The 26,979-nt window shown below is 39.3% G+C and overlaps 1 protein-coding gene across 3 annotated transcripts in view; it reads right to left on the bottom strand.

Moving 5' to 3' along the window:
• Unc13b (unc-13 homolog B) overlaps positions 1-26,979 on the bottom strand; it is a 171,740-nt gene that overhangs the window by 121,042 nt on the left and 23,719 nt on the right. For all 3 annotated transcript variants that reach the window (XM_090330200.1, XM_090330202.1, XM_090330203.1), the window contains exons 2-7: positions 18,383-18,412; positions 17,068-17,167; positions 15,384-15,501; positions 13,893-14,016; positions 12,075-12,148; positions 10,059-10,113 (exon numbers count right to left, since the gene is read on the bottom strand). In XM_090330200.1, coding sequence (XP_090186326.1) covers positions 10,059-10,113; positions 12,075-12,148; positions 13,893-14,016; positions 15,384-15,501; positions 17,068-17,167; positions 18,383-18,412 — 501 coding nt within the window. The remainder of the gene's footprint in view (positions 1-10,058; positions 10,114-12,074; positions 12,149-13,892; positions 14,017-15,383; positions 15,502-17,067; positions 17,168-18,382; positions 18,413-26,979) is intronic.

Raw genomic sequence — 26,979 nt, 5'->3', positions numbered from 1 at the left:
CTCTTTCTTTACATAATTGGTACCCTCCACAAATTCCACTTAAATTCTTCTGAGTTTCTTTTCTTCCTTTTTCTTTTTCAGTACTAGGGCGTGAGCTCAGGGTTTCATTCTTTCCAAGCAGGGTCTCTATCATTTGAACCATATCCCTAAGTCCTTCATTGCTTTATTATTTAGTCTTGTGCTTTTTCCTGGATCTTGGTCTACCTATCCAATAGCAGGAATTACAAATGTGCCACCATATCAAATTCATTTTTTTTCCGTTTTAAACAATGCACAAATACTTTAACACAGTCTCTGTTAACAACCAAAAGCCATCTGGCTATTTCATTAGAAGTTACAGAAGAAAATTGAAAACATATGATGAGATGTCCATGTTATAATAACTAAAACACAACCTGAATACCTGTCAACAAACTAAGGGCTAAAAATGAGGTAAATCCATAGAATGGAAAATTCAGCAATTTAAAAAAAACACACTAATTATTACTATGTTCAACACAACAGAAGAATCTTAAATATCCTTACACTGAATAAAAGCAAGACACAATAAGTTCACCTCATATGATTCCATTTATATAAAAATCTAGGAAAAATCAATGGTGACAAAAAGCCTATGAAGAATTGCCTGAAGATGCAATGGGAAGAGTAATGAATGATTGAGAACATGAGGAAATGTTTACAAATATGAAATTCTTCCTTGTGATATTAGTTTCACCAATTTACATATTTCAAAATTGATCAAAATGCATTCCAATTGGTTGTTCTTGCACTGCTGGAAATGGAACCTATGGCTTCATACAGACTACAAAGCGCTCTATCACTGTACTATACCCCCACATTTTAAGCTAATCAAATCATATTCCTCAAATGGTCTTTTGTATATAAAGCATATCTCATTCAAGTTGATGTTTAAAATTTTCTGACATTAGCTGGGTGCTGGTGGCTCATACTTGTAATCCTAGCTACTCAGGAGGTTGAGATCTGAGGATCAAGGTTCAGAACCAGCCCTGGCACCAAAAGTCCCTGAGACTTTTATGCCTTAATTAACCACCAGAAAACCTGAAGGGGCACTGTGGCTCAAAGTGGTAGAGCACTGGCCTTGAGCTAAAAAGCTCAGGGAGTGTGCCAGGTCCAGAGTTCAAGCCCCATGACTGACAATTTAAAATAAAATCTTGCCTTTGAATTTTATATTTCATCATTTTTCTTTCTCCAAGCTATCTCACCTATAAGTAGGTTGCAAATTTCTTTTTTCTTTTCTTTTTTTGTGGGTCATGGGGCTTGAACTCTGGGCCTGGGCACTGTCCCTGAGCTCTTCAGCTCAAGTCTACCACCTGTCCTGGGTGTTGTCCCTGAGCTCTTCAGCTCAAGGCTACTGCTCGACCCCTTGAGCCACAGCACCACTTCCCTTTTTCTAGTGATTAACTAGAGATAAAAAGTCTCACAGTCAAAAAAAAAAAAGTCTCACTATCTTTAGTACCCAGGCTAGCTTTGAACCTTGGTCCTCAGATTTCAGCACCTGAGTTGCTAGGATTACAGGGGTGAGTTACCGCACCCAGCTAAGTTGCAAATTTCTTGATTCCAATCTTTTTTTTTTTTTTTTTTTGCCAGTGTCTTGAGCTCAGGGCCTGAGCACTGTCCTTGGACTTTCTCAAGGATAGAGCTCTACCACTTGAGCCTCAGCACCACTTCTGGCTTTTTTTTTCTATGTATGTGGTGCCAAGGAATCAAACCGAGATCCTCGTGCATGCTAGGCAAGCACTCTACCACTAGGCCAAACTCCCGGCCCTTGATCCCAATCTTATATGCACTTCTTTTGGGCTTCTCCCAAGCTGGATATGGAATCCTGTGCTGAAGAAAATAACTAAATAAAAGCAAGTTCTCCTTAATCTAACATAGCAATCTTTTTAATTTTTAATAGGGATTACTTGAGGATAGGAACTGGTGGCTCACATCTATAATCATAATCACTCAAGTAGCTGAAATCCGGAAGATCATAGTTGGAGGCCACTAAAATAGAAACGTTTTCTAGACTCCATCTCCAGAATAAACACAAAAAGCTGGACTGGAAGCATAATTCATGTGGTAAAATCTAGCAAGCACAACACCCTGAATTCAAACACCAGTAGCACATGAATGAGTGAACAGAATTACAAGAGCCACTTGTTTAAAATGCAGAATTGGCTTAGGAATTTAATGTTATTATTATTTATTACTACTATTATTATTACTATTATTTTTGTCTGTCATGAGGCTTGAACTCTGGGCCTGGGTGTGCTGTCCCTGAGCTCTTCAGCTCAAGATTACTGCTCTAACCCAGGGCCTGGGCCTTGTTCCTGAGCTCTTCAGCTCAAGACAACCGCCCTACCCTTTGAGTTACAGCCCCACTTACCATTTTCTAGTGATTAATTGGTGATAAGAGTCTCACCTTCTTTAGTGCCTGGGCAGACTTTGAACTGCAATCCTCAGATCTTAGCCTCCTGAGTAGCCAGGATTATAGTTGTAAGCCATGGCAACCAGCAGGAATTTACTTTTTCCTACATTTTGTTGAATTTTTAATTTAATTTTTATTGTAATTAATAGAAGGGTTACATTATATTCACAAGATAGAAGGTGCATTACTTCATAAACATTGATACTCCTTCTCATGTCTTTGTTCCCATTTCCCTCCTCCCACCCACTTTGTTACATTTTTTGTTTCCTACTTTAAAAAGAAAAGACCCTCAGGAGTTTCATGCCAATTATTCTTGAAATGCCTTGGGAAAAACATAGTACTAGAGTTTCCTATTCAAAAGAGGCCACAGTGTCTCATATAAGCACAATATTCTTGTGTTGACAGAGGAAGATGCAGCTAGACACACTATTCTAGAGCTTAAATGCCACTCCAATGTGATTATATATTAAGTGGGAAAATTCTAGTAGTTCCAGGACCCAATTCAAAAAGGATCCTTAGTCTTAGACAATAAATCATTTGCATTTATCCCATTTCCCAGGCTGACTGACTAGTTACAATAGCATACAGCCATATTCTGCATGTTTTACCTTGTTTCTAGTTGAAAATGTAGGAAATCTGAAATAGTCACATTTAAAAGCTCTATAATTATTCCACAAAACATCCCCATACAATTGTTTCCTCACCAATTAATAGTCTAATACTCTATGACTCCTGGAAAGTCAGAATACTTGAGTCCTAGATTCCAGAGTGAAGTCATTTGTTCAGGCAATGGTAGGTCTCAACTATCAATTACTGAATTGTAGAAATTTCCTGGCAGCTCAGAAAGGACATAAAATCAAATATTAAAAATTATCCCCAGGCTGGGAGTTTAGCCTAGTGGTAGAGTGCTTGCCTAGCATGCACAAAGAACTGGGTTTGATTCCTCAGTACCACATACACAGAAAAAGCCAGAAGTAGTGCTATGGCTCAAGTGGTAGAACGCTAGCCTTGGGAAAGCCCAAGGACAGTGCTTAGGCCCTGAGTTCATATTCCAGGATTGGCAAAAAAAAAAAAAAATTAAATTAAAAAAAAAATTATCCCCACCGGTGCTGGTGAGAATGTAAACTAGTACAACCACTCTGAGAGGCAGTTTGGAGGTTCCTGAAAAAACTAAAAATAGACCTTCCCTACAACCCAGCAATACCACTCCTAGGCATCTACCCTGAGCATCATAACCCAGGATATGATAAGGACACTTGAACAGCCATCTTCATCACTATTCACAATAGCCAAATGATGGGAAAACCCAAATGCCCCACTACAGATAAATGGATACAAAAAATGTGGTACAATGGAATTTTACATAGCCACCAGACAAGATAAATGGCATTCACTGGGAAGTGGATGAAACTAGAGCAAATTGCTACTCAAGAGGCTGAGATCTGAGGATTAAGGTTCAAAGCCAGCCTGAGCAAAAAAGAACCTGAGACTCTTTATTTCCAATCAACCTCTAGAAAATGGGAAGTAGGGGGGCCAGGAGTTTGGCCTAGTGGTTAAAGTGCTTGCCTAGCATGCATGAAGACCCGGGTTCAATTCCTTGGTACCACATACGTAGAAAAAAAGCCGGAAGTGGTGCTGAGGCTCAAGTGGTAGAGCTCTAGCTTTGAGAAAATACAAGGACAGTGCTCAGGCCCTGAGCTCAAGCCCAGGACTGGCAAAAAACAAAAAAAAACAAAAAAAAAAAAAAAGAAAATGGGAAGTAGGGCTTGGTTCAGGGGTAGGGCAGTAGCCTAGAGATGAAGAGCTCAGGGACAACGCCCAGGCCCAGGGGTAGTGGTTGGGGTAGGGTGGTAGCCTTGATCTGAAGAGCTTGGGGACAGTGCTCAGCCCAGTTCAAGCCCCCTGACCCACAAAAAAAAAAGATACTAGAGTAAATCTTGTTGAGTGAGATAAGCTAAGACCAAAAGAACAAAAGGTTCATGGTCTCCTTGATATGTGGATATTAGTCGAAGAATGATAACTCAATCCTCAGATACTCAAGGTCATTGACATGAACTTGGAGATATAAATATAACTATATAGACATATAAATCTATGAAGGGATATATATTCTCTACATATCTTGATATAAGATCCATATGTATCTTTGACATACAAATTTATGTGCCAATGATTGCAAATAGAGATTCCATTCTTGAATACTTGTTTGTTAAACTTGACATTTGAAATATAATGTAAAAAAATCAGTGTTACATCAGAAAGAATGACATCGCCCCATTCATAAGGAAATGGAAAGACTTGGAAAAAATCATATTATGTAGGCAAGACCCAAAGGACCATAGGCTCAATGGTTTCCCTCATTTGTAATAAACAGTACACATCTAGGACTCTCTTAGCAGAGGATCACAATAGCTCAAAGGCTATGTACATAGGGTCATATAGCATGAGTCTAAATGAAATGAACTCTAGGATATGGCAACAAGATGTTTATCTTTGTGATTGTTGTTCTTAATGTACTATGATATTTCTATTCCCCTTTTTTCCCCTTTTGGTTAATCTCACATGGTTATTGTACCTGACTTTGCTACTTGGTATATTATGTATGAGTTTATTTGTTTATTTGAAATAGGGAAGGGAAGGGGGGAAAACAAGACAATTGGGAGGGGATGGGGGAAGGGAAATGGGACACAAACATGAGAAAGGGTATCAATTTGTGAGAAGTAATGCACCCACTACCTGACGAATGTAACTATAACCCCTCTATACATTACCCTGACAAGAAAAGAAAAAAGAAAAAAAAACAGTGTTAATTTATTTTCTTCTTTTGTGGGCCATGGGGCTTAAATTCATCCTGGACATTGTCCCTGAGCTCTTCAGCTCAAAGCTACTACCCTACCATTGAGCCAAGCCCCACTTCCTGTTTTCTAGCCATTAACTGTTAACTGGAGATCAGAGTCTCAGGTCCTCTTGTGCCTGGGCTGGCTATGAACCTTGATCCTCAGATCTCAGCCTCCTGAGTAGCTAGGATTATAGCCATTAGCCACCATGCCCAACAATAAAATCTTTTAATTAAAAAAAAATTATCCCCACTGGGTGCAGTGGTTCACACCTGTAAACCTATCTACTCAGGAAGCCGATATCTGAGGATCACAGTTCAAAGCCAACCCAGGCACTAAAATGTCTGTGAGACTCTTATCTCCAATTAATCACCAGAAAATGAGAAGTGGGGCTGTGACTCAAAGGGTAGGGTGGTAGTATTGAGCTGAAGAGCTCAAGGACAGTGCCCAGACCCAGAGTTCAAGCCCCATGGCCCACCAAAAAAATAAGGTGGTGGAGGGGGAGGGGAGAGGCCAAAAGGCAAGACTTAGAGGTATGGCTCAAGAGGTAGAGGTAGTGCTGGCCAAGCAAGGGCCAGCTGAGCAAGTGAGCAAGCCAACTATGCATGAGACTGAGTTCAAACTCAGTACTACAAAAAAAAAGCACCATCAAATGATCATATTTTATGAAAATAATATTTATGCATATACAATATATACTGTGTTCAGGAATAGACATTTAAGTATTATTATCAAATCAAATTCATGTTAATCTTTTAACATGCAAAATAATTTGTGACACTGTAATTGAATGTAAATGACATTAAACTGATGTAATTACTGCAATTAGCCACCTCAAATTTCTTTGTGGAAGAGAGTCTGAAGACTACAATTAACATTATTTTTATTAGCCAAATCCCATTGTTACATTTTTCTCTCTTTTCTTTCCAGTTTGCCAGTACCTACAATCAGCTTTAATATCAACTACTTTCACTGATAACATATGTACAGTGTAAAGCTTATCACATACTCTTACTGACAGAAATCCTGGACTCATTGTACTATCCTAATATTAAATCTATATATGCACTGTAAGGAGGCTATTAACTTGTATATTTGTCTCTAAGAGTCCTAGTCCTGGACTATGAGTAGCTGATCCTTTACTCTCTAATAAAATGAGGTAGTAGACAAAGAATATTCTAGCCAGCAAGAGTTTGTTTGGCTAGGACTACAAAAATAGGGGATGGAAGTTAAGATGGCTATCTTATGAATTTTTTCTTCATTATTTTTATTTATCCTTATGAGCAGTCTCTCTCTCTCTCCCTCTCTCCCAATGCTGGGACTTGACCTCAGGGCCTGAGCACTATCCTTGGGCTTTCTCAAGGCTAGAGCTCTACCACTTGAGCCACAGCACCACTTCCGGTTTTTTCTGTGTATGTGGTACCAAGCAATCAAACCTGGGTCTTCATGCATGCTAGTCAGGCACTCTATTGCTAAGAAGACCTGGTTCAATTACTTGGTACCACATACACAGAAAAAGCCGGAAGTGGCGCTATGGCTCAAGTGGTAGAGCTCTAGCCTTGAGAAAGCCCAAGGATAGTGCTCAAGCCCTGAGGTCAAGGCCCAGGACTGGCAAAAAAAAAATTGAGGAGACTCTATAGACATAAAGTACCAGAATTCTTAACCCCATAACAAAATGTGGGAAAGTCATTTTAGCAGGGTGACTGGAAACACACAGGAAATACCCATTGTATTCATGGCCAGGACTTGTGGAAACACATCTCTATAGTAGGAAGGAACTCAGAAAATAAACAATCTTTCCCTTTTGGCTCCAATAAATTCTTAAAAACAGAAATAATTCAAGACAACACTAATTAAAAAGCATTCAAGGCCGGGAGTTTGGCCTAGTGGTAGAGTGCTTGCCTAGCATGCACGAAGACCTGGGTTCAATTCCTTGGTACCACATACATAGAAAAAAGCCAAAAGTGATGCTGAGGCTCAAGTGGTAGAGCTCTAGCCTTGAGAAAGTCCAAGGACAGTGCCCAGGCTCTGAGCTCAAGCCCAGGACTGGCAAAAAAAAAAAAAAAGCATTCAAATTTTAAATATAAGTTGTACATGTACATGTTTATAATCTAAACTACATATGTACTATAGTATAGGTATTCTAATTCAAAAGAAGGAGAAAATGTACATTTGGACAAGGGTAAAATCTACTTCTGGGAGGGAAGACCACACTGGCTGATGAATAAGAATTGAAGGGAAGGCCTAGAGCATGGCCTAGTGGTAGAGTGCTTACCTAGCATGCACAAAGCCCTGGGTTCTATTCCACATAACACAGAAAAAGCCTGAAGTAGTCCTGCAGTTCAAGTAGTAGAGCACTCAACCAGAGTAAAAAAAAGCTCAGGGACAGTGCTCAGGCCCTGAGTTCAAGCCCCAGGACTGGCAAAAAAAAATAAATAAATAAAAGTAAGAATTCTCTTTAATACTTTCTAAGTTTTTTTACACTTTTTTTTTTTTTTGCCAGTCTTCGGCTTGAGCTCAGGGCCTGAGCGCTGTCCTTGGACTTTCTCAAGTGTAGAGCTCTACCACTTGAGCCTCAGCACCACTTCTGGCTTTTTTCTAAGTATGTAGTACCAAGGAATTGAACCCATGTCGTCTTCATGCATGCTAAGCAAGCACTCTACCACTAGGCCAAACTCCCACTTCCAAATTTTTGTACTAAGTTTATGTAAATTTTCAGTATATGTGCTCCCAAAGCAAGCACCCAGGTGAACAATTTTAAAAAGAATAAAAAGATGTTACCCAAATAAGAAAAACACATGTAGAAACAGAAGTGCAATTTATAAGCCAATGTGATTTTTACTATCATTAGGTGGTACAGTAGAACCTCTGAATCAAATAGACCTAATTTTTACCCCAGTTCACACACTTTCTATTTAAAAAGTGATGCAAGGGGCTGGGAGTTTGGCCGAGTGATTGAGTGCTTGCCTAGCATGCATGAAGACCCGGGTTCGATTCCTCGGTACCACATACATAGAAAAAAGCCGGAAGTGGTAGAGGCTCAAGTGGTAGAGCTCTAGCCTTGAGAAAGTCCAAGGACAGTGCTCAGGCCCTGAGCTCAAGCCCAGGACTGGCAAAAAAAAAAAAAATGATGCAAAAGACTGCTAGTTGGAAGACCTGAAAAAGACACAATACCAATACCATGCAAGTGAGTTATCATACCTAACAAGGACATTGTGCACTTTTAAACCTCAGATCATTTGAAATGAAATAGAATTTTACCCTTGAAAACTTATCTTACTCACTTGAGATGGACAAATGAAATGAATAAGCCTTGTCTGGGTCTTACAGTAGGACAAAAGGGAAAAGGAAGTTGAGAAGAAGAGGAAGTACAGGAACTTTTCTTATGCCTCCAATCCCAGCTTTGTCTCAAGAATCTTTTTGTTGTAGCTGCTGCTGCTGCTGACAGTCTAGCTATATAATCCAAGTTAGCCTGGAACTTGCAGGTGTGTACCACCACAATCAACTCTGCTACAGTTCTTATTATTACTAGTATCACTATGACAACTTCTACCACCACCACCTTCAATCCAATGAAGTTTCCCATTTTATTTATTTAGCAACACTGAAGAAACAAAACAGGGGTCCGGGGAGGGAAATGGGGACCAAAACATGAGAAAGGGTATCAATGGTTGTGAAGTAATGCACCTTCAATCTGGTGAATATAATGTAACCCTTCTATTAATTACAATAAAAATATATGAAAAAGTAAAGGAAATAAGAATTGCTTTTCCTTTCAAAAAAAAGAAACAAACAAAACACATATCTACACATCACAGGTTGAAAAACTGAAATAGACCAATTTCAAGTTGGTCCCTTTGATGCCTCCTCAAACACTTTTTATAAGAAACTACACAGAACCTGTGTGATCTGGGCAAATTAATCTTAGGAAAGATAACATGTTCTCTCATTCAGCTAATAAATTATCCAACCTTACTGAAGTTTACAATACATCAGGTGTTGAGCCAGACTGGAATGCCAACAAGTTTTGGAAGTTCTTAAGATTTGTTTGTGTTTGTTTTTGTTTATATACTTGGAAGCAAGTTTAGGGTCTTGAATGAAGTAACTAAGCATTTTTTCACTAAATTACATTCCGAGCACCCAAACTTTTGTATTCTTACCAATGAAATAAATATACATAGATTAAAATACATGCTAGATGGATATATACACAAGGTACATGGGAACATAGACATATGAACCACTTATAAAAATTAAGAAACAGGGGCGGGGAGTTTGGCATAGTGGTCGAGTGCTTGCCTAGCATGCACGATGACCGGGGTTTGATTCCTCAGTACCACATACATAGAAAAAGGCTGAAAGTGGTGCTGTGGCTCAAGTGGTAGAACGCTACCTTGAGGGAAAAGCCCAAGAGCAGTGCTCAGGTCCTGAGTTCAAGGCCCAGGACTGGCAAAAAAAAAATTAAGAAACAACATATTTCCAAAAAGTAGAGATAATTAAACTAATATTTTAAGAAAAACAGGTAAACAGGAATAGAGGAGTAGTAAATAGAGAAAAAAGATGAAGACTGTATCACTAGTCTGCCTACAACATTCAGACCCAAAGGACTTCTTAAAACTAAGGGGTAAATGTCTATTCACTCACTTAGCATCTGTACCTTGACAGGAGAATTTCTGGAATAGTTTCTGTTTATAACAATAAATCTCCATCCTTACCAACTCAAAATAAGTCACATTTGGAGTAGAGACAAAGCTGTAATTAAGAGATTCAGAGAGAAATTTCTCACTTACAACACTGGGCGGCAGCAGTGGGTAAGGGTTTCCTCTGGCTCTCTTGAATAGAATACTAGAAGTAGCAAAAGGGGAAAACATGTATGAGGCTCAAGTAAAAGGAGAGAGGGGAAAAAACCCTAGGTCCTTCATTTTTTTCTTTTTTTAATATATTTTTTATTGTAATTAATAGAAGGGTTACATGATATTTGCCAGATAGATTGTGCACTAATTCCCATACATTGATACCCTTTCACATGTCTTAGTCCCCATTTCCCTCTCCCCACCCCCCTTCATTTTTTTCTTTAAGTGTAATGTTAGTAATGAACATACACCATCCAATTTCTCTTTTTTCCTGTATGAGCCTGGTGCATAAGACAGAATCAATTACTGTGTTGGTCCAATGAGACAGACAAATAAATGAGATGGAAAAGTGGCTATTCTGAGCAAGGACACTAGCCTAATCCTTCCAGATAACTGCAAATGTTTGTCTTTAGAGTATTTCACCTAGCAAGACTCTGTCTCATAAAGAAAGTATTATTTCATTCTTGCACGATAGTGATATAGCTCAATGGTAAAGTATTTACCCAGTTTGTATAAGATCTTGAGCTCAAACCTCAGTACACATTTTTATTTTTTAGCCATATTAGGGGTTTGAACTCAGGGCCTTGAGCTCACTAGGTTTGAATAGTAATAGTAAGTCAGGACTCCATCCTTGTCTTCCATTGTTTATTTTTGAGATAGGATATCACTTCTCAGTGCACAACTGAGCCAGGATCTATCTACTATGGACTTCCCATCATCCCTGGGATCATAGGCACATGCTATTGTATCCATCTACCCTTCAATGGAGACTTTGCTATAGACTTTTCTGCTAGACTGGCTGGCACCACAATCCTCTTGTACAGTTTTCTATATTTAGCTATAGGTTGTGAAGGCAGTCCCATACATTTTATTGAAAGGCTGACCTCAAACTGCAACCCTCCACTTTTCAGTCTCCCAAGTAGCTAAGATCATAGTTGTGAGTCACTAAATACTAGTTCACAAAGTTCTTTTTTTTGCCAGTCCTGGGGCTTTCCTCAAGGATAGCACTCTACCACTTGAGCCACAGCACCACTTTCGGCTTTTCTATATATGTGGTACCAAGGAATCAAACCGGGTCTTTGTGCATGTGAGGCAAGCACTCTACCACTAGGCCAAACTCCCGGCAAAAGAATTACTTAAATTTAATTCCTCAGGACAACATAGTTCCTGGGATCCTACATATACAAGCTATAAGATAGCAGAGATTTTCCTCATTTCTCCATATTAAAAATAAGGTAGATCAGGAGCCAGGCACAGTGGCTCACACCTGTAATCTTAGTACTCAGGAGGCTAGGATCTGAGGACCACAGTTCAAAGCCATCCTGGAGACTAAAAAGTCTGTGAGACTCTTATCTCCAATTAGCCACTAGAAAACAGGAAGTGGGGCTGTGGCTCAAGAGGTAGGGCAATAGCCTTGAGCTGAAGAGCTCAGGGACAACACCCAGGCCTATGGGTAGGGCGGTAGCCTTGAAATGAAGAACTCAAGGACAGCACCCAAGCACACAGTTCAGGTCCCATGACCCACAAAAAAATAAATAAATAAAATAAAAAATAGGGAAGTGGGGCTGTGGCTCAAGGGTAGGGTGGTAGCCTTGAGCTGAAGAGCTTAGGGATAGCACCCAGGCCAAGTTCAAGCCCCATGACCCACACAAAAAAATAAAAAATAAAAAAATAAGGTAGCCAGGCACTGATGACTCACACCTGAAATCCTAGCTATTCAGGAGGCTGATATAGGAGGACTGAGCTTCAAAGGCATCTTGGGTAGGAAAGTTCATGAGACCCTTATCTCCAATAAGTTACTCAAAAAAAGCCAGAAATGAAGCTGTAGCTCAAGTGGTAAGAGCACTAGCCTTGAGCACAGAGGCTCAGGGAGAGCGCCTAGACCCTTCAAGCACCAGGACTGACTAAATAAAGAAAAATTAAAATTAAATAAAAAATAAGGTAGTCCCCTACCTCATTGTCAACTCCAAAGGCATTGATTTGCTCCAATTTGTATGTCCAGTATCTGGCTTCTTCCTCTGGTATATCTACCAGAAAAAAGAAGAAACTGCATCAGACAGTAATAGTTCAGTCGTCAATAGATAATACTTTACTCAAAACATGAATGTAATTAGAAAGGTGGTAGTGATATATAACTTGATTCATGCCATACACATTATCTTGAGTTTCTATAAAAGCCAACAAAGCATACTATTATTCCCACTGTTCTATGAGAAAAAGATATATTGGAGTGGTTAAATATTCTGGCCATGCTTTCTTAGTTCATATACAGTGAATCATAGTTTAAACTGGTCAATATGACTTCAAAAACTGCATTCTATATCAACATGCTACCTTCTGCTCAGCAAATCAAAACCAGTCTAAAAGATTAGAAGAAAATCTATACCTTAAGACTATAAAGATGGGGGCCGGGAGTTTGGCCTAGTGGTTAAAGTGCTTGCCTAGCATGCATGAAGACCCGGGTTCGATTCCTTGGTACCACATGTAGAAAAAAGCTGGAAGTGGTGCTGAGGCTCAAGTGGTAGAACACTAACCTTGAGGAAATCCCAAGGAAAGAAAAGATAGCAAGCAGCTAAACCTAATCACTTAAATTTATTAGACATACATCATGGACAAAGCAAAGACTATATACCCCAAATAAAAAGTAGACAGAGGGCGGGGATGGGGGGAGAAAAATGGGGACCAAAACATAAGAAAGGGTATGTTTGTGAAGTAATGCACCTCATGTCTGGTGAATATAATGTAACCCTTCTATTAATTATAATAAAAATATATGAAAAAAGTAGACAGATTTTTAAGAAATTCAGTCTATCGCACTTCCGATACAATGGAACTGACTCCTTACTAAAACAGAGCAGTGTTTGTTTAAAATGTAACAAATATAAACAAATTTCTAACATGATAGTGCAAGTAGCTCCAAATATGACTGTATCAGTTCTAAACTTTGACAAAATGAATTTCTAGAAAATAAAAGGTGTCTTGTGTCTAAACCAAGACACAAGAAAGTTTATACAAGAGCAAAAAAAAATACAAAGAATTTTTAAATTTTTATCCATATGCTTTCCTTACTATTACTCTACTGTAAGTATTTTTTTTGCCAGTCCTGGGCTTGAGCTCAGGGCCTGAACACTGTTCTTGGAGTTTCTCAAGGCTAGAGCTCTACCACTTGAGCCTCAGCATCACTTCTGGCTTTTTTCTATGTATGTGGTATCAAGAAATCGAACCCAGGTCTTCGTGCATGCTAGACAAGCACTCTACCACTAGGCTAAACTCCCGACCCAAGTATGTTTTTTTGTGGGTTCTTTACTTTTCATATATGGTACTAAGGATTGTACTCGGAGCCTCATTCTATCACTTGAGCCATATTCCCAAATCCTTTAGGTTTACTTTAAAAGATATTATTCTCCTTATCAGTGTTTTTCAATTTAAAATTAATAAATAAAAAGTATAGGAAATTTACTTCAGGATAATAAATGTTAAAATATTTTCAAAGGAGTATCTGTAGAAATTCTGTGAATTGTTTTAACAGTCACAGAAAACAAGGGACTTGAAGATGTTATTTTTAGTGTAGGTGCGGTAATAAGCACCTTTCTAGAGTCTTCCTTGCACTCTATGCTAGATGTCAAAGGGCATAGAGTAGAAGAAGACAAAATCCCCTTAAAGAATATGGCTGAGGACACAAAATATACATTAGTGTGACAATTAGCAAACAATCTCAAGCAATTTGACAAAAAATTAAAATATTTATAAGTTCTCATCAAACAGACTTACCAAAAGGCAACTCAAATCTTGTATCAAGCAAAATCTTATGAGGAGTTGGGTTTTTAGTTCCACAGATTTCATCATCTTTCATTAATTTCTCAGCTTCCAAGGTAGACCACTCCCCAGGTCCTTCCTAGGGAACAAAGATCTAAGATTCAATATTCATCTTTTTTTGGTTCCCTTAAGAGCCAGTGTTTTTCTCTTGAATTTCCTTTATCTGGGAACTTCTAAGGGCCACTCACGTCCTGATAAGGCAATCATATCACTGTCACCACCTGCCACTGATGCATATGACTTCTGTTTTGTGAAGGGGAGCAGCTTTCACTGCGCTCAGCTTTCTGCAGGCCCAATGAGCACAAAATTTCCATAGTACCAAAGTCTAAAACTAAGCATCTATACAGATCATTATTTAATCTGAAAAAAAAAAAAAAGGTTTAAGCCAGTTTAAGGGTGCCAATGGCTCATGCCTGTAATCCTAGCTACTCAGCAGGCTAAGATCTGAGGATCACAGTTCAAAGCCAGCCCAGGCAGGAAAGTCTTTGAGACTCTTATCTCCAATTAAGCACCAGAAAACGAGAAGTGGTGCTGTGGCTCAAGTGGGAGAGCACTAGCCTTGAGCTGAAGAACACAGGGACAGCACTCAGGCCCAGAGTTCAAGCCCCATATAACCGACAAAAAAATAACAAAAATAAAAAGGTTTAAAAAAATCCTGATCTGTGCCGTTCTTACTGTGTCCCTTAATGATACATACCCCTGCTTCTTATTAGTAAGAGTTACTGACATTGCTAGATGAACAGAATTGAACAAGGGCAGCAATAAAATGAACTTTATCTGTCCAGACAGTGTAAAGACCTAAATAGAATTAAAGGGGAAAAAAGTAGAAAATAAGTAGAAGCAACATCTTCAACTTCTCAACGAAAACTCCTCTTTCATGTTAAAACCCAACAGACATATAGCAGCTTCTGCCTAAGTATAAAGTAGCTATGGAGAAAATGATACTGAGTTATGTGTTAATCTGGGAAAGTAGGGTGAGAGTTTCACTTGAAAATAATGCATGGAGGCGATATAAACATCTAGTAGTAAGCCTAGAAGCTCCTTAAATTTATACTAGGGTTAAATACAGAAGAGGGCAGAAGCCAGTTATATGGGGATTGATGGTTCAGAGAAACAAAGCAAAAAATCAGATCCAGTCAGGGATCTAAGAAACTGAATGGGATTACTCCTAGACTGTGTTGGCACACAGTCTAAACAGATGAATCATCTAGCCAAGAAGACTGAAGGGGGAACTCTGTTACCTCTGAGATTCGTTATAGAGTATAAGAAATAGCACACTTAACAGAATCCCCTGATTCTCTGAGTAAAGTTAGGAATGGACAGGTAACGTGCTCTCTATTAGAAAAAGGGTACTCTGTGATTCATGGACAAGTATCAGCTGAAGAGAACACAAGGTGAAGAAAAGCAAGGGCTACAACCATACCTCCAATCAGAAAGCATACTGACCTCATCTGACTGACGAATAGTCTTCAGTGCAATCCACACAGTGCCCACCATCGTATCCCAGATCAGTCCTTTGTTCCATACTTCCACGCTTAGACCCAAGTCTAGACGACTGATCTCACTAGAGAAAAAGAAGAAAATTTTTGAGGAAAGCCAAGTAGTATAAAAGAAACTACATACCATTTTGCTACCTTGAATACATCATTACCATGATACTTTCATTGAGGAAGAACAAAATGTCCCTGAATGCTAACTATAAGCATTCTTTTTTTTTTTTTGCCAGTCCTGGGCTTGAGCTCAGGGCCTGAGCACTGTCCCTGGATTTTTCTCAAGTCTAGGGCTCTACCACTTGAGCCACAGCACTACTTCTGGCTTTTTGCTACATATGTGGTACCGAGGAGTCGAACCCGGGTCTTCGTGCATGCTAGGCAAGCACTCTACCATTAAGCCAAACTCACGGCCTTTCTTTAGAAAGCTGTGCAAGAGCCGGGCATGGTGGCTCACGCCTATAATCTTAGCTACTCAGAAGGCTGATAACTGAAGATCAAGGTTCAAAGCCAGCCCAGGCACTAAAGACCAAGACTGTGAGACACTTATCTCCAATTAACCACCAGAAAACTGGAAGTGGCACTGTGGCTCAAGGGGTAGGGTAATAAAAGCCTTGAGTTCAGGGACAGCACCCAGGCCCAGAGTCCACGCCCTACGACTGATGACAAAGAAAAAAAAAAGAGAGAGAGAGAGAGAAAGCAAGCAAGCAAAAAAAAAGCTGTGTAAGATATCCTTAGGAAAAGGCCTTTTTCACTCAAAGATGGAGCTCTACCATTTAAGCAATAGCACCACTTTGGCTTTTTAGTGGTTAATTGGACATAACCACTAAAAAGATAAATCAAAGTCTGAGCTGGCTTCAAATTATGACTCATGGATTTCAGCTTCCTGAGTAGCTAGGATTATTAGTTGTGAGCCACTTGTGCTTGCTCTATTTATTCATTTTAAGAAATCAAATGAACTTAGGAACTGTTATTCACAAAAGCAAAAAAAACTATAAAGCAGACTCTTCATCCTCTAGAGCAGATGATTTAGGTAGCTACACATCTCGCACAGGCATAGTCACATTTCCTGAAGTTTTATGAGAACCAAAGATCAAGTATTGTTTGATATCTTGTTAAGTCTACTGTATTACATCCTATTTCTGACTGCTAAGAACAATCTAGGTAGTATTTTCAACCCACATAAATTAGGAAAACTAGGCCCTGATGGTTCACACCTGTAATCCTCAAGGGGCTGAGATCAGAGAAACAAAGCTAGGTAAGGACAAAAAAAGAAAATTCTGAGAGATTCTTATCTCAAACACACTAGCAAAATTCTAGTGGTAGCATACCAGCTCTGAGTAAGCTGAGGGAGTGTACAAGATGCTGAATTAAATTATCAGTATTGGTTCACGCACACATACACCAAGAATAAATTATGGATCCATGAGAAAAAGGATACTATAAATACATTTTACATATATCATACTTCATTTGTTCCTGTAACTCAGCAGTTTGGGGTGGGGAGTGAAAAGGATTTAACATGTTCACACAATTTTAAAGTTCAAGCATACACAGAAGCATTAACTGTTTCCTATGGTGTTATCACCTGAACAAGATTATGAAATATGCAGGATATCCTGCTGCCATGAAGTACTTACAACATGAAATCTTGTTCCCAGGAAGGTTGATCACCACGAACTGCTACGGTTGTACTCTTCACATTCTGTACTTTTAGGGTCACATATGTGTTAAACTTATCTTTGAAAAAATGCAAAGTAAAAGTGTGATAATTAATGCTCAGATTGTTACTCATTCTCACACAGACCTTAGAATTAATATACAAATTAAAGTATTCAATGTGCAAGAAAAAATAAGCTTCATAGTGTACAATTCAAGGCACAGTAGAATTGCATACACTCTCTTCAATAGCATAATCCAACTTTGTGTCTTTCAATGTATCTCGTGGTCAGACATTATGGTACATGCTTATAATTTCAATATTCAGAAACTAGGCAGAAGGATTATTAGTTCAGCTTCAGCTAGAGAGCAAAACCCTGTCCCCTCCCCAAAATAATACATATTATACATATACAAATTATATATATACATATATATGTAGACATATATATACATATATATACATATGTGTGTGTGTGTGCGTGTGTATAGGCTGGGAGCGTGGCTTAGTGGTAGAGTGCTTGCACAGAGTTCTGGGTTCGATTCCTCCATACCACATACACAGAAAAGGCTGGAAGTGATGCTGTGGCTCAAGTGGTAAAGCACTAGCCTTGAGAAAGCTCAAGGACAGTGCCCAAGCCCTGAGTTCAGGCCCAGGACTGGCAGAAAAAAAATTGTGTGTGTGTGTGCACATAAATATACATTTTTGTCAGAGAAGCAAGGGGAGGAGAGGGAAATATATATAAAGAAATATTCATGGTGAGTTCTGGAAGGAATAAAGTGCATAGCACAATATGATTCATTATGTCTACAGAAATGATCTGAAAATACATTTTAAAAGCTCTAAATACTTTTGAGAAATAGAATTGCATTGGTCAAGAGGAAATAAAATATAAAATGAACTTTTATCCAGACCCAGAGTTCAAGCCCCAGGACCAACAAAAAGAAAAAGACCTTTCATTGATAAATAGAAATACAGATTCTTTCCACTGATTTTAATTATCAATTTCATGAAATTTTGTGTGTGTCAGTCCTGGGGCTTCAACTCAGGGGCTGAGAACTGTCCCTAAGCTTTTCTGCTCAGGGCTAGCACTCTGACACTTAACCCATAGTTCTGCTTCTTGCTTGTTAAGTAATTAGTATCTCACAGACCTTCCTGCCTGGGTTAGCTTCAAACAATAATCCTCAGATCTCAGTCTATTGAATAGCTAGTATTACAGGAGTGAGCCACAGGCACTGGGTTTTAAGTAACAGAATCTAGAGAAAGAGCACACAATAATGGAAGGCTTGACTTACCTGGTGAACCCTGGAATTTGGCTCTTTTAACTACAAGAGAAAAAAGAGGATATCATTATGAATTTTTTCCCATACAGTTCACTTAACCAGTAATGCTTGAGTATGTGCTATATTCCAATATTGAAGGTAGGATTAAATAGTTAAGTCTAATTCTTAAGAAGCTGCATGGTAACTCCCTCATATAACTACTTAAAGACACTAAAAATATAAATTTTAAACTATACATATGTAATACAATTTTTATAATTCCATTTTATAAATGCAAACCAAACCCCTCATAGCACAATCAAAATGGATCAAAGAACTTGCAAGAGCTAAAATTATAATCCTATAATTCTAGCTACTCAGGAGGCTAAAATCTGAGGACTAATGTTCAAAGCCAGGCTGGGCACTAAAATCCATGAGACTCTTTACCTCCAATAAACCACCAGAAAACAGGGTAGGGCGGTAGCCCTGAGCTGAAATGCTGATAAAATTGGCACTTTTGAAAATAGTCTGAAGTTCCTCAAAAGGTTGAAGAGTTCTTGATTCCTCTAAGGAATTCCACTCTTAAGTACACGCAGAAGAAATGAAGAGCTGGGAACTGGTGGCTCACACTTATAATCCTACCTACTTAGGAGGCTGAGATCTGAGGATGAAGATTCAAAACCAGCCTGAGCCAGGAAAGTCCATGAAACTCTATCTCCAACTAACATAGAAATAAAAGGAAGTAAACCTGTGGCTTAAGTGGTAGTGGGGGAACCTTGAGCACATAAGCTAGGGACAGTTTCCAGTTCCAGAATTCAAGCTCCAGAACCTGCTAAAAAAAAAAAAGTAAAGATATATACTAAATCATGAATAAATGTTTGCTAACAAAAAGAAGCCAGTTGCAAAGGACCATATATTACATTATTCCTTTTATACACTTCCAAAACTGGGAAAAGAAAGTAGGTTAATGATTTACTGGGAATGGAAGAAGAGGAAAAGACTGTTTAAAGGACAATTTTTTTAAGTTTTTATTCAAACCCCACTAACAAAAAAAAGTTTTTAAACTAAAGAGAGGTAATGATTGCACAAGATGGTAAACATATTAAAATCCATTAAACTGAACACTTTAGAAAAATAGAGCTTTGTATTGAGGGATGCCTACTGTAATCCCAGCACTAAGGAGGTTGAAGAATGAAATTTTTGAGTTCCAGACCAGCTTGGGAACCTACCTCAATAATAATAATAATAATAATGTGCTAATGCTATGTAAATTTCCCTTGAATTAAAAAATATATATACATGGGCTGGGAATTTGACTTAGTGGTACAGTGTGCCTAGCATGCATAAAACCCTGGGTTTAATTTTTTAGTACCAGAAGTGGCACTGTGGCTTAAGTGGTAGACTGCTAACTTTGAGCAAAAGAAGCTTAGGGTCAGGGCCCAGGCCCTGAGTTCAAGCCTCTGGACTTACAAAATAAACAAATAAATAAATAGGAGCTGGGAATTTGGCCTAGTGGTAGAGTACCCAGGTTCGATTTCACAGTAGCACATACATTAAAAAAAAACAAAACAAAACAAAAAAAAAAACTGGGAGCTGGGAGTGCTTGCCTAGCATGCATAAAGACCAGGGTTTGATTCCTTGGTATCACATACATTAAAAAGCTGGAAGTACTAGCACAAAGATGTTCACTACAGCACTATTTACCATAGCAAAGATATAGAACCAACCCAGAATCCCCTCAGTTGATGAGTGGATCAACAAGATGTGGTATTTATACACAATGGAATTCTATGCTGCTGCCAGAAAGAACGACATTGCCCCATTTGTAAAGAAATGGAAAGACTTAGAAAAAATCATATTAAGTGAAGTAAGACAGACTCAAAGGAACATAGGGTCAATGGTTTCCGTCATTTGTCATAACCAGTAGAAACCTTGGGCTCTCCTAGCAGAGATTTACAGTAGAGCAAAATCTAGATACATAGGCCATATAGTATGATGCTAAATGAAAGGACCTCCAGGATATAGGAAAAAAAGCCATATAATGAGTGATTGTTGTCCTTAATGTACTATACTATCATCTCTTTTGCTGTCCGTTGGTTATCTCATATTTTTTTTTTTTTTTTGCCAGTCCTGGGCTTGAGCTCAGGGCCTGAGCACTGTCCTTGGACTTTCTCAAAGCTAGCACTCTACCACTTGAGCCTCAGCACCACTTCCGGCTTTTTTTCTATGTATGTGGTATCGAGGAATCGAACCTGGGTCTTCATGCATGCTAGGCAAGCACTTCAACCACTAGGCCAAACTCCCGGCCCCGTTATCTCATATTTTTATAGTATTTTACCTTGTTATCTAATATATTGTATATATGCTTATTTGGTTATTTGAAATAGGATAGGGAAAGAGGGAAAACAAGATGAGGGGCGGGATGAAGGGGAGGGAAATGGGGACCAAGACATGAGAAAGGGTATCAATGTTTGTGAAGTAATGCACCTTCTATCTGGTGTATCTAATGTAACTCTTCTAATAAGTACAATAAAAAATATGAAAAAAAAAGCTGGAAGTGGTGCTATGGCTCAAGTGGTAGAGCACTAGCCTTGAGAAAAGCCCAAGGACAATGCTTAGGCCCTGAGTTCAAGCCCAAGGACTGGCAAATAAATAAATATAAATATCTACATAATAATTTGCACACAAATATTCACAGTAAAGCTAGGCATGTTGGCACGCAGATACCTTTAATCTTATCACTGAGGAGGTTGAGGCAAGAAGAACATTAGAATGTAGCTATCATGAGCTACATAATGAGACTATCTCAAAAAAATCGCATGCTGTGAATAGGAACAAGATACGAAAGGATATATACTAAGTGAACTGTGAGCATAAAGTACCTCTGGAAATAGTAAGTCAGGAAGAGATATAAAACTATCCATTTTTTCAAGTTTTTAAACCATTATATTGTTCACGAATGAAAGTAAATACAAATTATTTTCTATATTTAAAAACCATTAAATACACAGCCAGGCACTTGTGGCTCACATCTATAATCCTAGCTACACAGGAAACTGAGATCTGAGGATCAGCACAGGCAAAATAATTCACAAGACTTTATCTCCACTAGAGATAGCCAGCAAAATAGAGAGGCATGACTCAAGCAATAGCATGTCAGTAGAGTAATCATGAGTCCAATATTACCAAAGAATGAAAAATTATCAAACATCAAATACTTAAATAAAAAATATAATATGGCGGGCCGGGAGTTTGAGTTTGGCCTAGTGGTAGAGTGCTTGCCTAGCATGCATGAAGACCTGGGTTCGATTCCTTGGGACCACATACTTAGAAAAAGCTGGAAGTGGTGCTGAGGCTCAAGTGGTAGAGCTCTAGCCTTGAGAAAAATCCAAAGACAGTGCTCAAGCACTGAACTTAAGCCCAGGACTGGCAAAAAATTATATATATGGTTCAACGTATTTCCTCAAGACTGTAAAAAATACCTCATTGAACAACAAACCTAATGCCTAATTATAAAGCTAATTTAAAAGGAATGCTTGCCAGACACAGTGGCTCATGCTTGTAATCTAGGCTACTCAGGAGGCACCTGAGGACCGAGGTTCAAAGCCAGCCTGGGCCCTAAAAAGTCCATGAGACTCTTACCTCCAATTAATCATTAGAAAACAGGAAGTGGCGCTGTGGCTCCAGGGTTAGGGCAGTGGCCTTGAGATGAAGAGCTCAGGGACAGCGCCCAGGCCCAGAGTTCAAGTTCCTTGATCCACCAAAAAAAAAAAAAAAAGGAGTGTTTTCAGAGTCAAATCTATATAAGGCTCCCACGCACACAATTTCTCTTCTTCCTCTCACTATTATGCTCAAAAAAACAAGGAGAAAAGATGTGTATGAAAGTAATAGCCACAAGAGAACACTTAGGCTCCAATGTGGAAACTCTAAAGCCAGGCTAAAGAAAAGATAAGCTTCTTAAAGTAAAGACAGAAATAAGAGAATATCTAGCCAGGCACAGATGGCTCACACCTGTAATCCTAGCTATCCAGGAGGCTGAGATCTGAGGATTGCAGTTCAAAGCCAGCCCAGATACTAAAGTCTGAGAGACTCTTTTCTCCAATTAACAACCAGAAAACCAGAAGTAGCGGTGTGGCTTAAGTGGTAGAGTGCTGGCCTTGAGCTGGTAGAGTGCTAACTGTGAGCTGAAGAGGTAAGCGACAGCACCTAGACCCAGAGTTCAAGACCTATGACTAAAGAAAAAAAGAAAGAATATCTAAGATCTGTATCCATCCCTCAAGAAGAATTCTTTAGATCCTGAGTTCCTCTGACCTTTTTGTGGAATCACATCTGCACTCTGAGATTACAGGAAATAATCCTATTCGCACCGACTGCAATCACTGACCTGGTTCTCTAGGCACAGGGAATAGGTGACCTCTATTCTAAACTATGCTCATGAAACAATTTCTGAAGCCTTATGACACTAGTGTCCTTGTTTATAACTCTTTGCTTCAGAATCAGCATTAAGGAAGTATATTGCTATATACAATAATTCTTTAGTTGAAAGTTAACATTTTTAAAGATAGTAAGCACATATAATTCCACTGCCCTGTTTTCATTCAAGCTTGATTTAAACACTGTGGCAAATTTGCATATACTTTCACACTCTGTGAAATATGTGGGCATAAGGATGTACTAAAGGTAGGAGGAGGGCTGGGAATTTGGCCTAGTAGTAGAGTGTTTGCCTAGCATGCACAAAGACCTGAGTTTGATTCCTTGGTACCACATATACAGAAAAGCTGGAAGTGGTTCTGTGGCTCAAGTGGCAGAGCACTAGCCTTGAGGAAAGCCCAAGGACAGTGCTCAGGCTCTGAGTTCAAGCCCCAGGACTGGCAAAAAATAATAATAATAAAATAAATGAATAATAAAAATAAATATATTTTGGGGGGGCCAAGAGTTTGGCCTAGTGGTAGAGTGCTTGCCTAGCATGCACAAAGACCAGGGTTCAATTCCTTGGTACTACATACATAGAAAAAAGCTGGAAATGGTGCTGTGGCTCATGTGGCATACCACTTGCCTTGAGAAAAAAAGCCCAAGGACAGTGGTCAGGCCCTGAGTTCAAGGCCCAGGACTGGCACAAAAAAAAAAGAAAAAGAAAAAGAAAAACAGAGAGAGAGAGACAGAGAGAAAGAAAAGAAATGAAGGAGGAAGGGGGAGAGAGAGAGGAGAGAACAAGAGGGAAGGGAAGAAAGGGAAAAGGAAAAAGGAAAGAAGGAAAAGGAAAGAAAGGAGAGAAGTGAAAAAGTGATGAGCAAAGAATTGTAAAGTTTCTACTCTTAACACATTACTTGTTTTAAGTGCTAAGCAAGTTCCATCATAGAAATTTTAATAGGAAGGAAATGGAACTGCTGTTTGTCCTAATATAAATTTACTGTACTTATGGATGGACTCTTTATAAGCTACTACATAGTAGTAGCTTACTACATAGCTCTATGATCTTGGGTAAAAGAATTACTTAATCTCGGCAGGGAGTTTGGCCTAGCATGCTTGCCTAGCATGCATGAAGACCCAGGTTCGATTCCTCGGTACCACATACATAGAAAAAAGCCAGAAGTGGTGCTGAGGCTCAAGTGGTAGAGCTCTAGCCTTGAGAAAGTCCAAGGAGAGTGCTCAGGCCCTGAGCTCAAGCCCAGGACTGGCAAAAAAAAAAAAAGAATTACTTAATCTGTCTGGGTTCCTGTCTCATTTCCTTTAAAATAGAAGTGATAAATATATGAGGGACCAAGTGAATAAACATACAGCACGTAGAACAGATTCTGGCATACTGTGGACAATCAACGAATGCTAGTTATTAGTGGAGCATGGAGGCTTACGCCTATAATCCTAGCTACTCAGGAGGCTGAGATCCTGAGGATCATAGTTCAAAACCAGCCCAGGCACAAAAGTCCTGAGACTCTTATCTCTAACCACCAGAAAACCAGAAGTGGTACTGTGGCTTAAGGAGTAGAGCAGTAGCGTTGAGCTAATGAGCTCTGGGAAAACACCCAGAGTTTGAGTCCCACAACAGACAAAAAAAAAAAATGTTATTGTGATTATTTATAGTGTTTACCAAAAGTGGCAAAAGGGCAGACTATTTGAAAAAGAAAATATATTAATAGGACTAAGGGTGCAGTTCACTGGTAGAATACGCGCTTAAAATGGAATAATGTTCAGGGTTTCATCCTCAGCAATATTACTACTACGCTACTATTACTAATAACAATTATTGTCCTTAATAAGGACATTGACAATATGCTTCATTTCCATAGGTTCAAAATTCTTTTTTTTTTTTTTTTGAGCTTGAACATGGGTCCTTGGCATTGTCCTTGGACACTTTTTTTGCTGGAGTCTAGTGCTCTGCCACTTTTGCCACAGTGCTACTTCCAGCTTTTTCTGAGGCTACGGTACTGAGGAATTGAACCCAGGACTTCATGCACACAAGGCGAGCATTCTACCACTAGGCCATGCTCCTGGCCAGATTCAAAATTCTTTAATACAAAAAAGAGTATCTTTCCCATTCAACTCACAAATTTTTCCAAACAAATGCTATCAGTTAAAAAATACCCATTTCTGAGCCGGGAGCCTGTGGCTCACACCTGTAATCCTAATTACTCATGAGGCTGAGATCTGAGGATGGCAGTTCTATGCCAGCCCAGGCACTCTGCTTACCAATCAACCACCAGAAAACTGAAAGTAATGCTGTGGGCTCAAGTGGTACAGCAATAGCCTTGAGCTGAAGAGTTCAGGGACAGCACCCCCAGCCCAGAGTTCAAGCCCCACCACCAACCAAAACAACAACAAAAAAAACCTGTTTCTGGGGGGCCGGGAGTTTGAACTAGTGGTAGAGTGCTTGCCTAGCATGCACGAAGACCCGGGCTCGATTCCCCCGTACCCCACATACATAGCAAAAAGCCAGAAGTGGTGCCGAGGCTCAAGTGGTAGGGTGCTAGCCTTGAGAAAGTCCAAGGACAGTGCTCAAGCCCTGAGCACAAGCCCAGGACTGGCAAAAAAAAAAAAAAAAACAGGGGCCGGGAGTTTGGCCTAGTGGTTAAAGTGCTTGCCTAGCATGCTTGCCTAGCATGCATGAAGACCCGGGTTCGATTCCTCGGTACCACATACATAGAAAAAGCCGGAAGTGGTGCTGAGGCTCAAGTGGTAGAGCTCTAGCCTTGAGAAAGTCCAAGGACAGTGCTCAGGCCCTGAGCTCAAGCCCAGGACTGGCAAAAAAAAAAAAAAAAAAAAAAAAAAAAAAAAAAAAAAAACACCTGTTTCTGGAATTACACTGTCCGAAAAGAAATTTACTCTTTACCTGACTTATGTATCTATAGCCCCTCTGCTCATCACCTTTATAAGTTTCTCAGGCTGGGAATGTGGCTTAGTGGTAGAGTGCATACATGAAGCCCTGGGTTTTATTCTGCAATATCACATAAACAGAAAAAGCCAGAAGTGATACTATGGCTCAAGTGGTAGCGTGCTAGCCAGGAGCAAAAGAAGCCCATAGACAGTGCTCAGGCCCTGCGTTCAAGCCCAAGGACTGGGGGAGGCGGGGGAACCACAAGTAAAAAATGCTGTTTCTCACCCTAGATTCCCTACAATAGATGAGTGGATTCAAAAAAATGAGGAGCTCAGGGACAGCGCCCACATCTTGAGTTCAAGTCCCAGGACCAGCAAACAAACAAATAAAAAAAAAACAGTTTTGGAGACATGGATCAGCTGGGAGAGTGCTAACCAATAAGCCAAAGCCATCAGGTACCGAGTTCTAGTCCTAGTCTCACACCTTAAAAAAAAAAAAAGAGGAAAGAAAAACATACCAAAAGAATGTGATGCCTATGATGCCTTACACAATGGAATTTTACACAACCATTAGATAGAATAATATGTCATTTGCAGGTAAATGGTTAGACCTAGAACAAATCATGTTAAGTGAGGTAAGCCAAGCCCAGAAAGACAAATGCACCTGTTTTGCTCTCATATGAAGAAGGTAGATCCAAAATACACGATACATTTATACAGGACACTAGGCATTCACACAAAGTAAGACTAAGGAAGATACTCTTAGGGGAAGAACACAAAGATACAATTCCTCTGTACCATATAAAATAATATTGAAATAAACTTCAGGAAACTGAAATAAGAGCATGTTCTTTTTGTCTTGCTTGTTCATTTTTCTGAACAAATGTAGCAGTGGTACTTAGTAGAAATTATGTTGAAAATGAACTATGTAACTTGTGGGTGGAGATAGAATGAAATAAAAATGAGAGAGAATGAAGAGGTAACATTGTCCAAAAAGAAATGTACTCATTACCTGACTTATGAATCAGTAACCCTTCTGTAAATCACCTTTACAATAACATTTAATACTGTCTCCTCTACCACCATATCTGACTTGCTTGTCTTTGAGACAGTATCTCTAGGCAATTTTGTCTAGGGTGACCTTGAACCATTATTTTTCTCCCTTAATCTCTCAAACAGCTGTGGTTACACAAATGAGCCATTGTGCTTACCTGCTTCCCTAACTTTTTTTTTTTTACCAGTCCTGGTCCTTGAATTCAGGGCCTGAGTACTGTCCTTGGGCTTTCTCAAAGCTAGTGCACTACCCCTTAAGCCACAGC

This window comes from Megascapheus bottae, chromosome 3, assembly GCF_031878675.1.
Source record: "Megascapheus bottae isolate mThoBot1 chromosome 3, mThoBot2.hap1, whole genome shotgun sequence".
Classification (NCBI taxonomy): Eukaryota; Metazoa; Chordata; class Mammalia; order Rodentia; family Geomyidae; genus Megascapheus; species Megascapheus bottae.
Note: the sequence above shows the minus strand (reverse complement) of the source record. Positions and strands in the feature narration are given on the sequence as shown.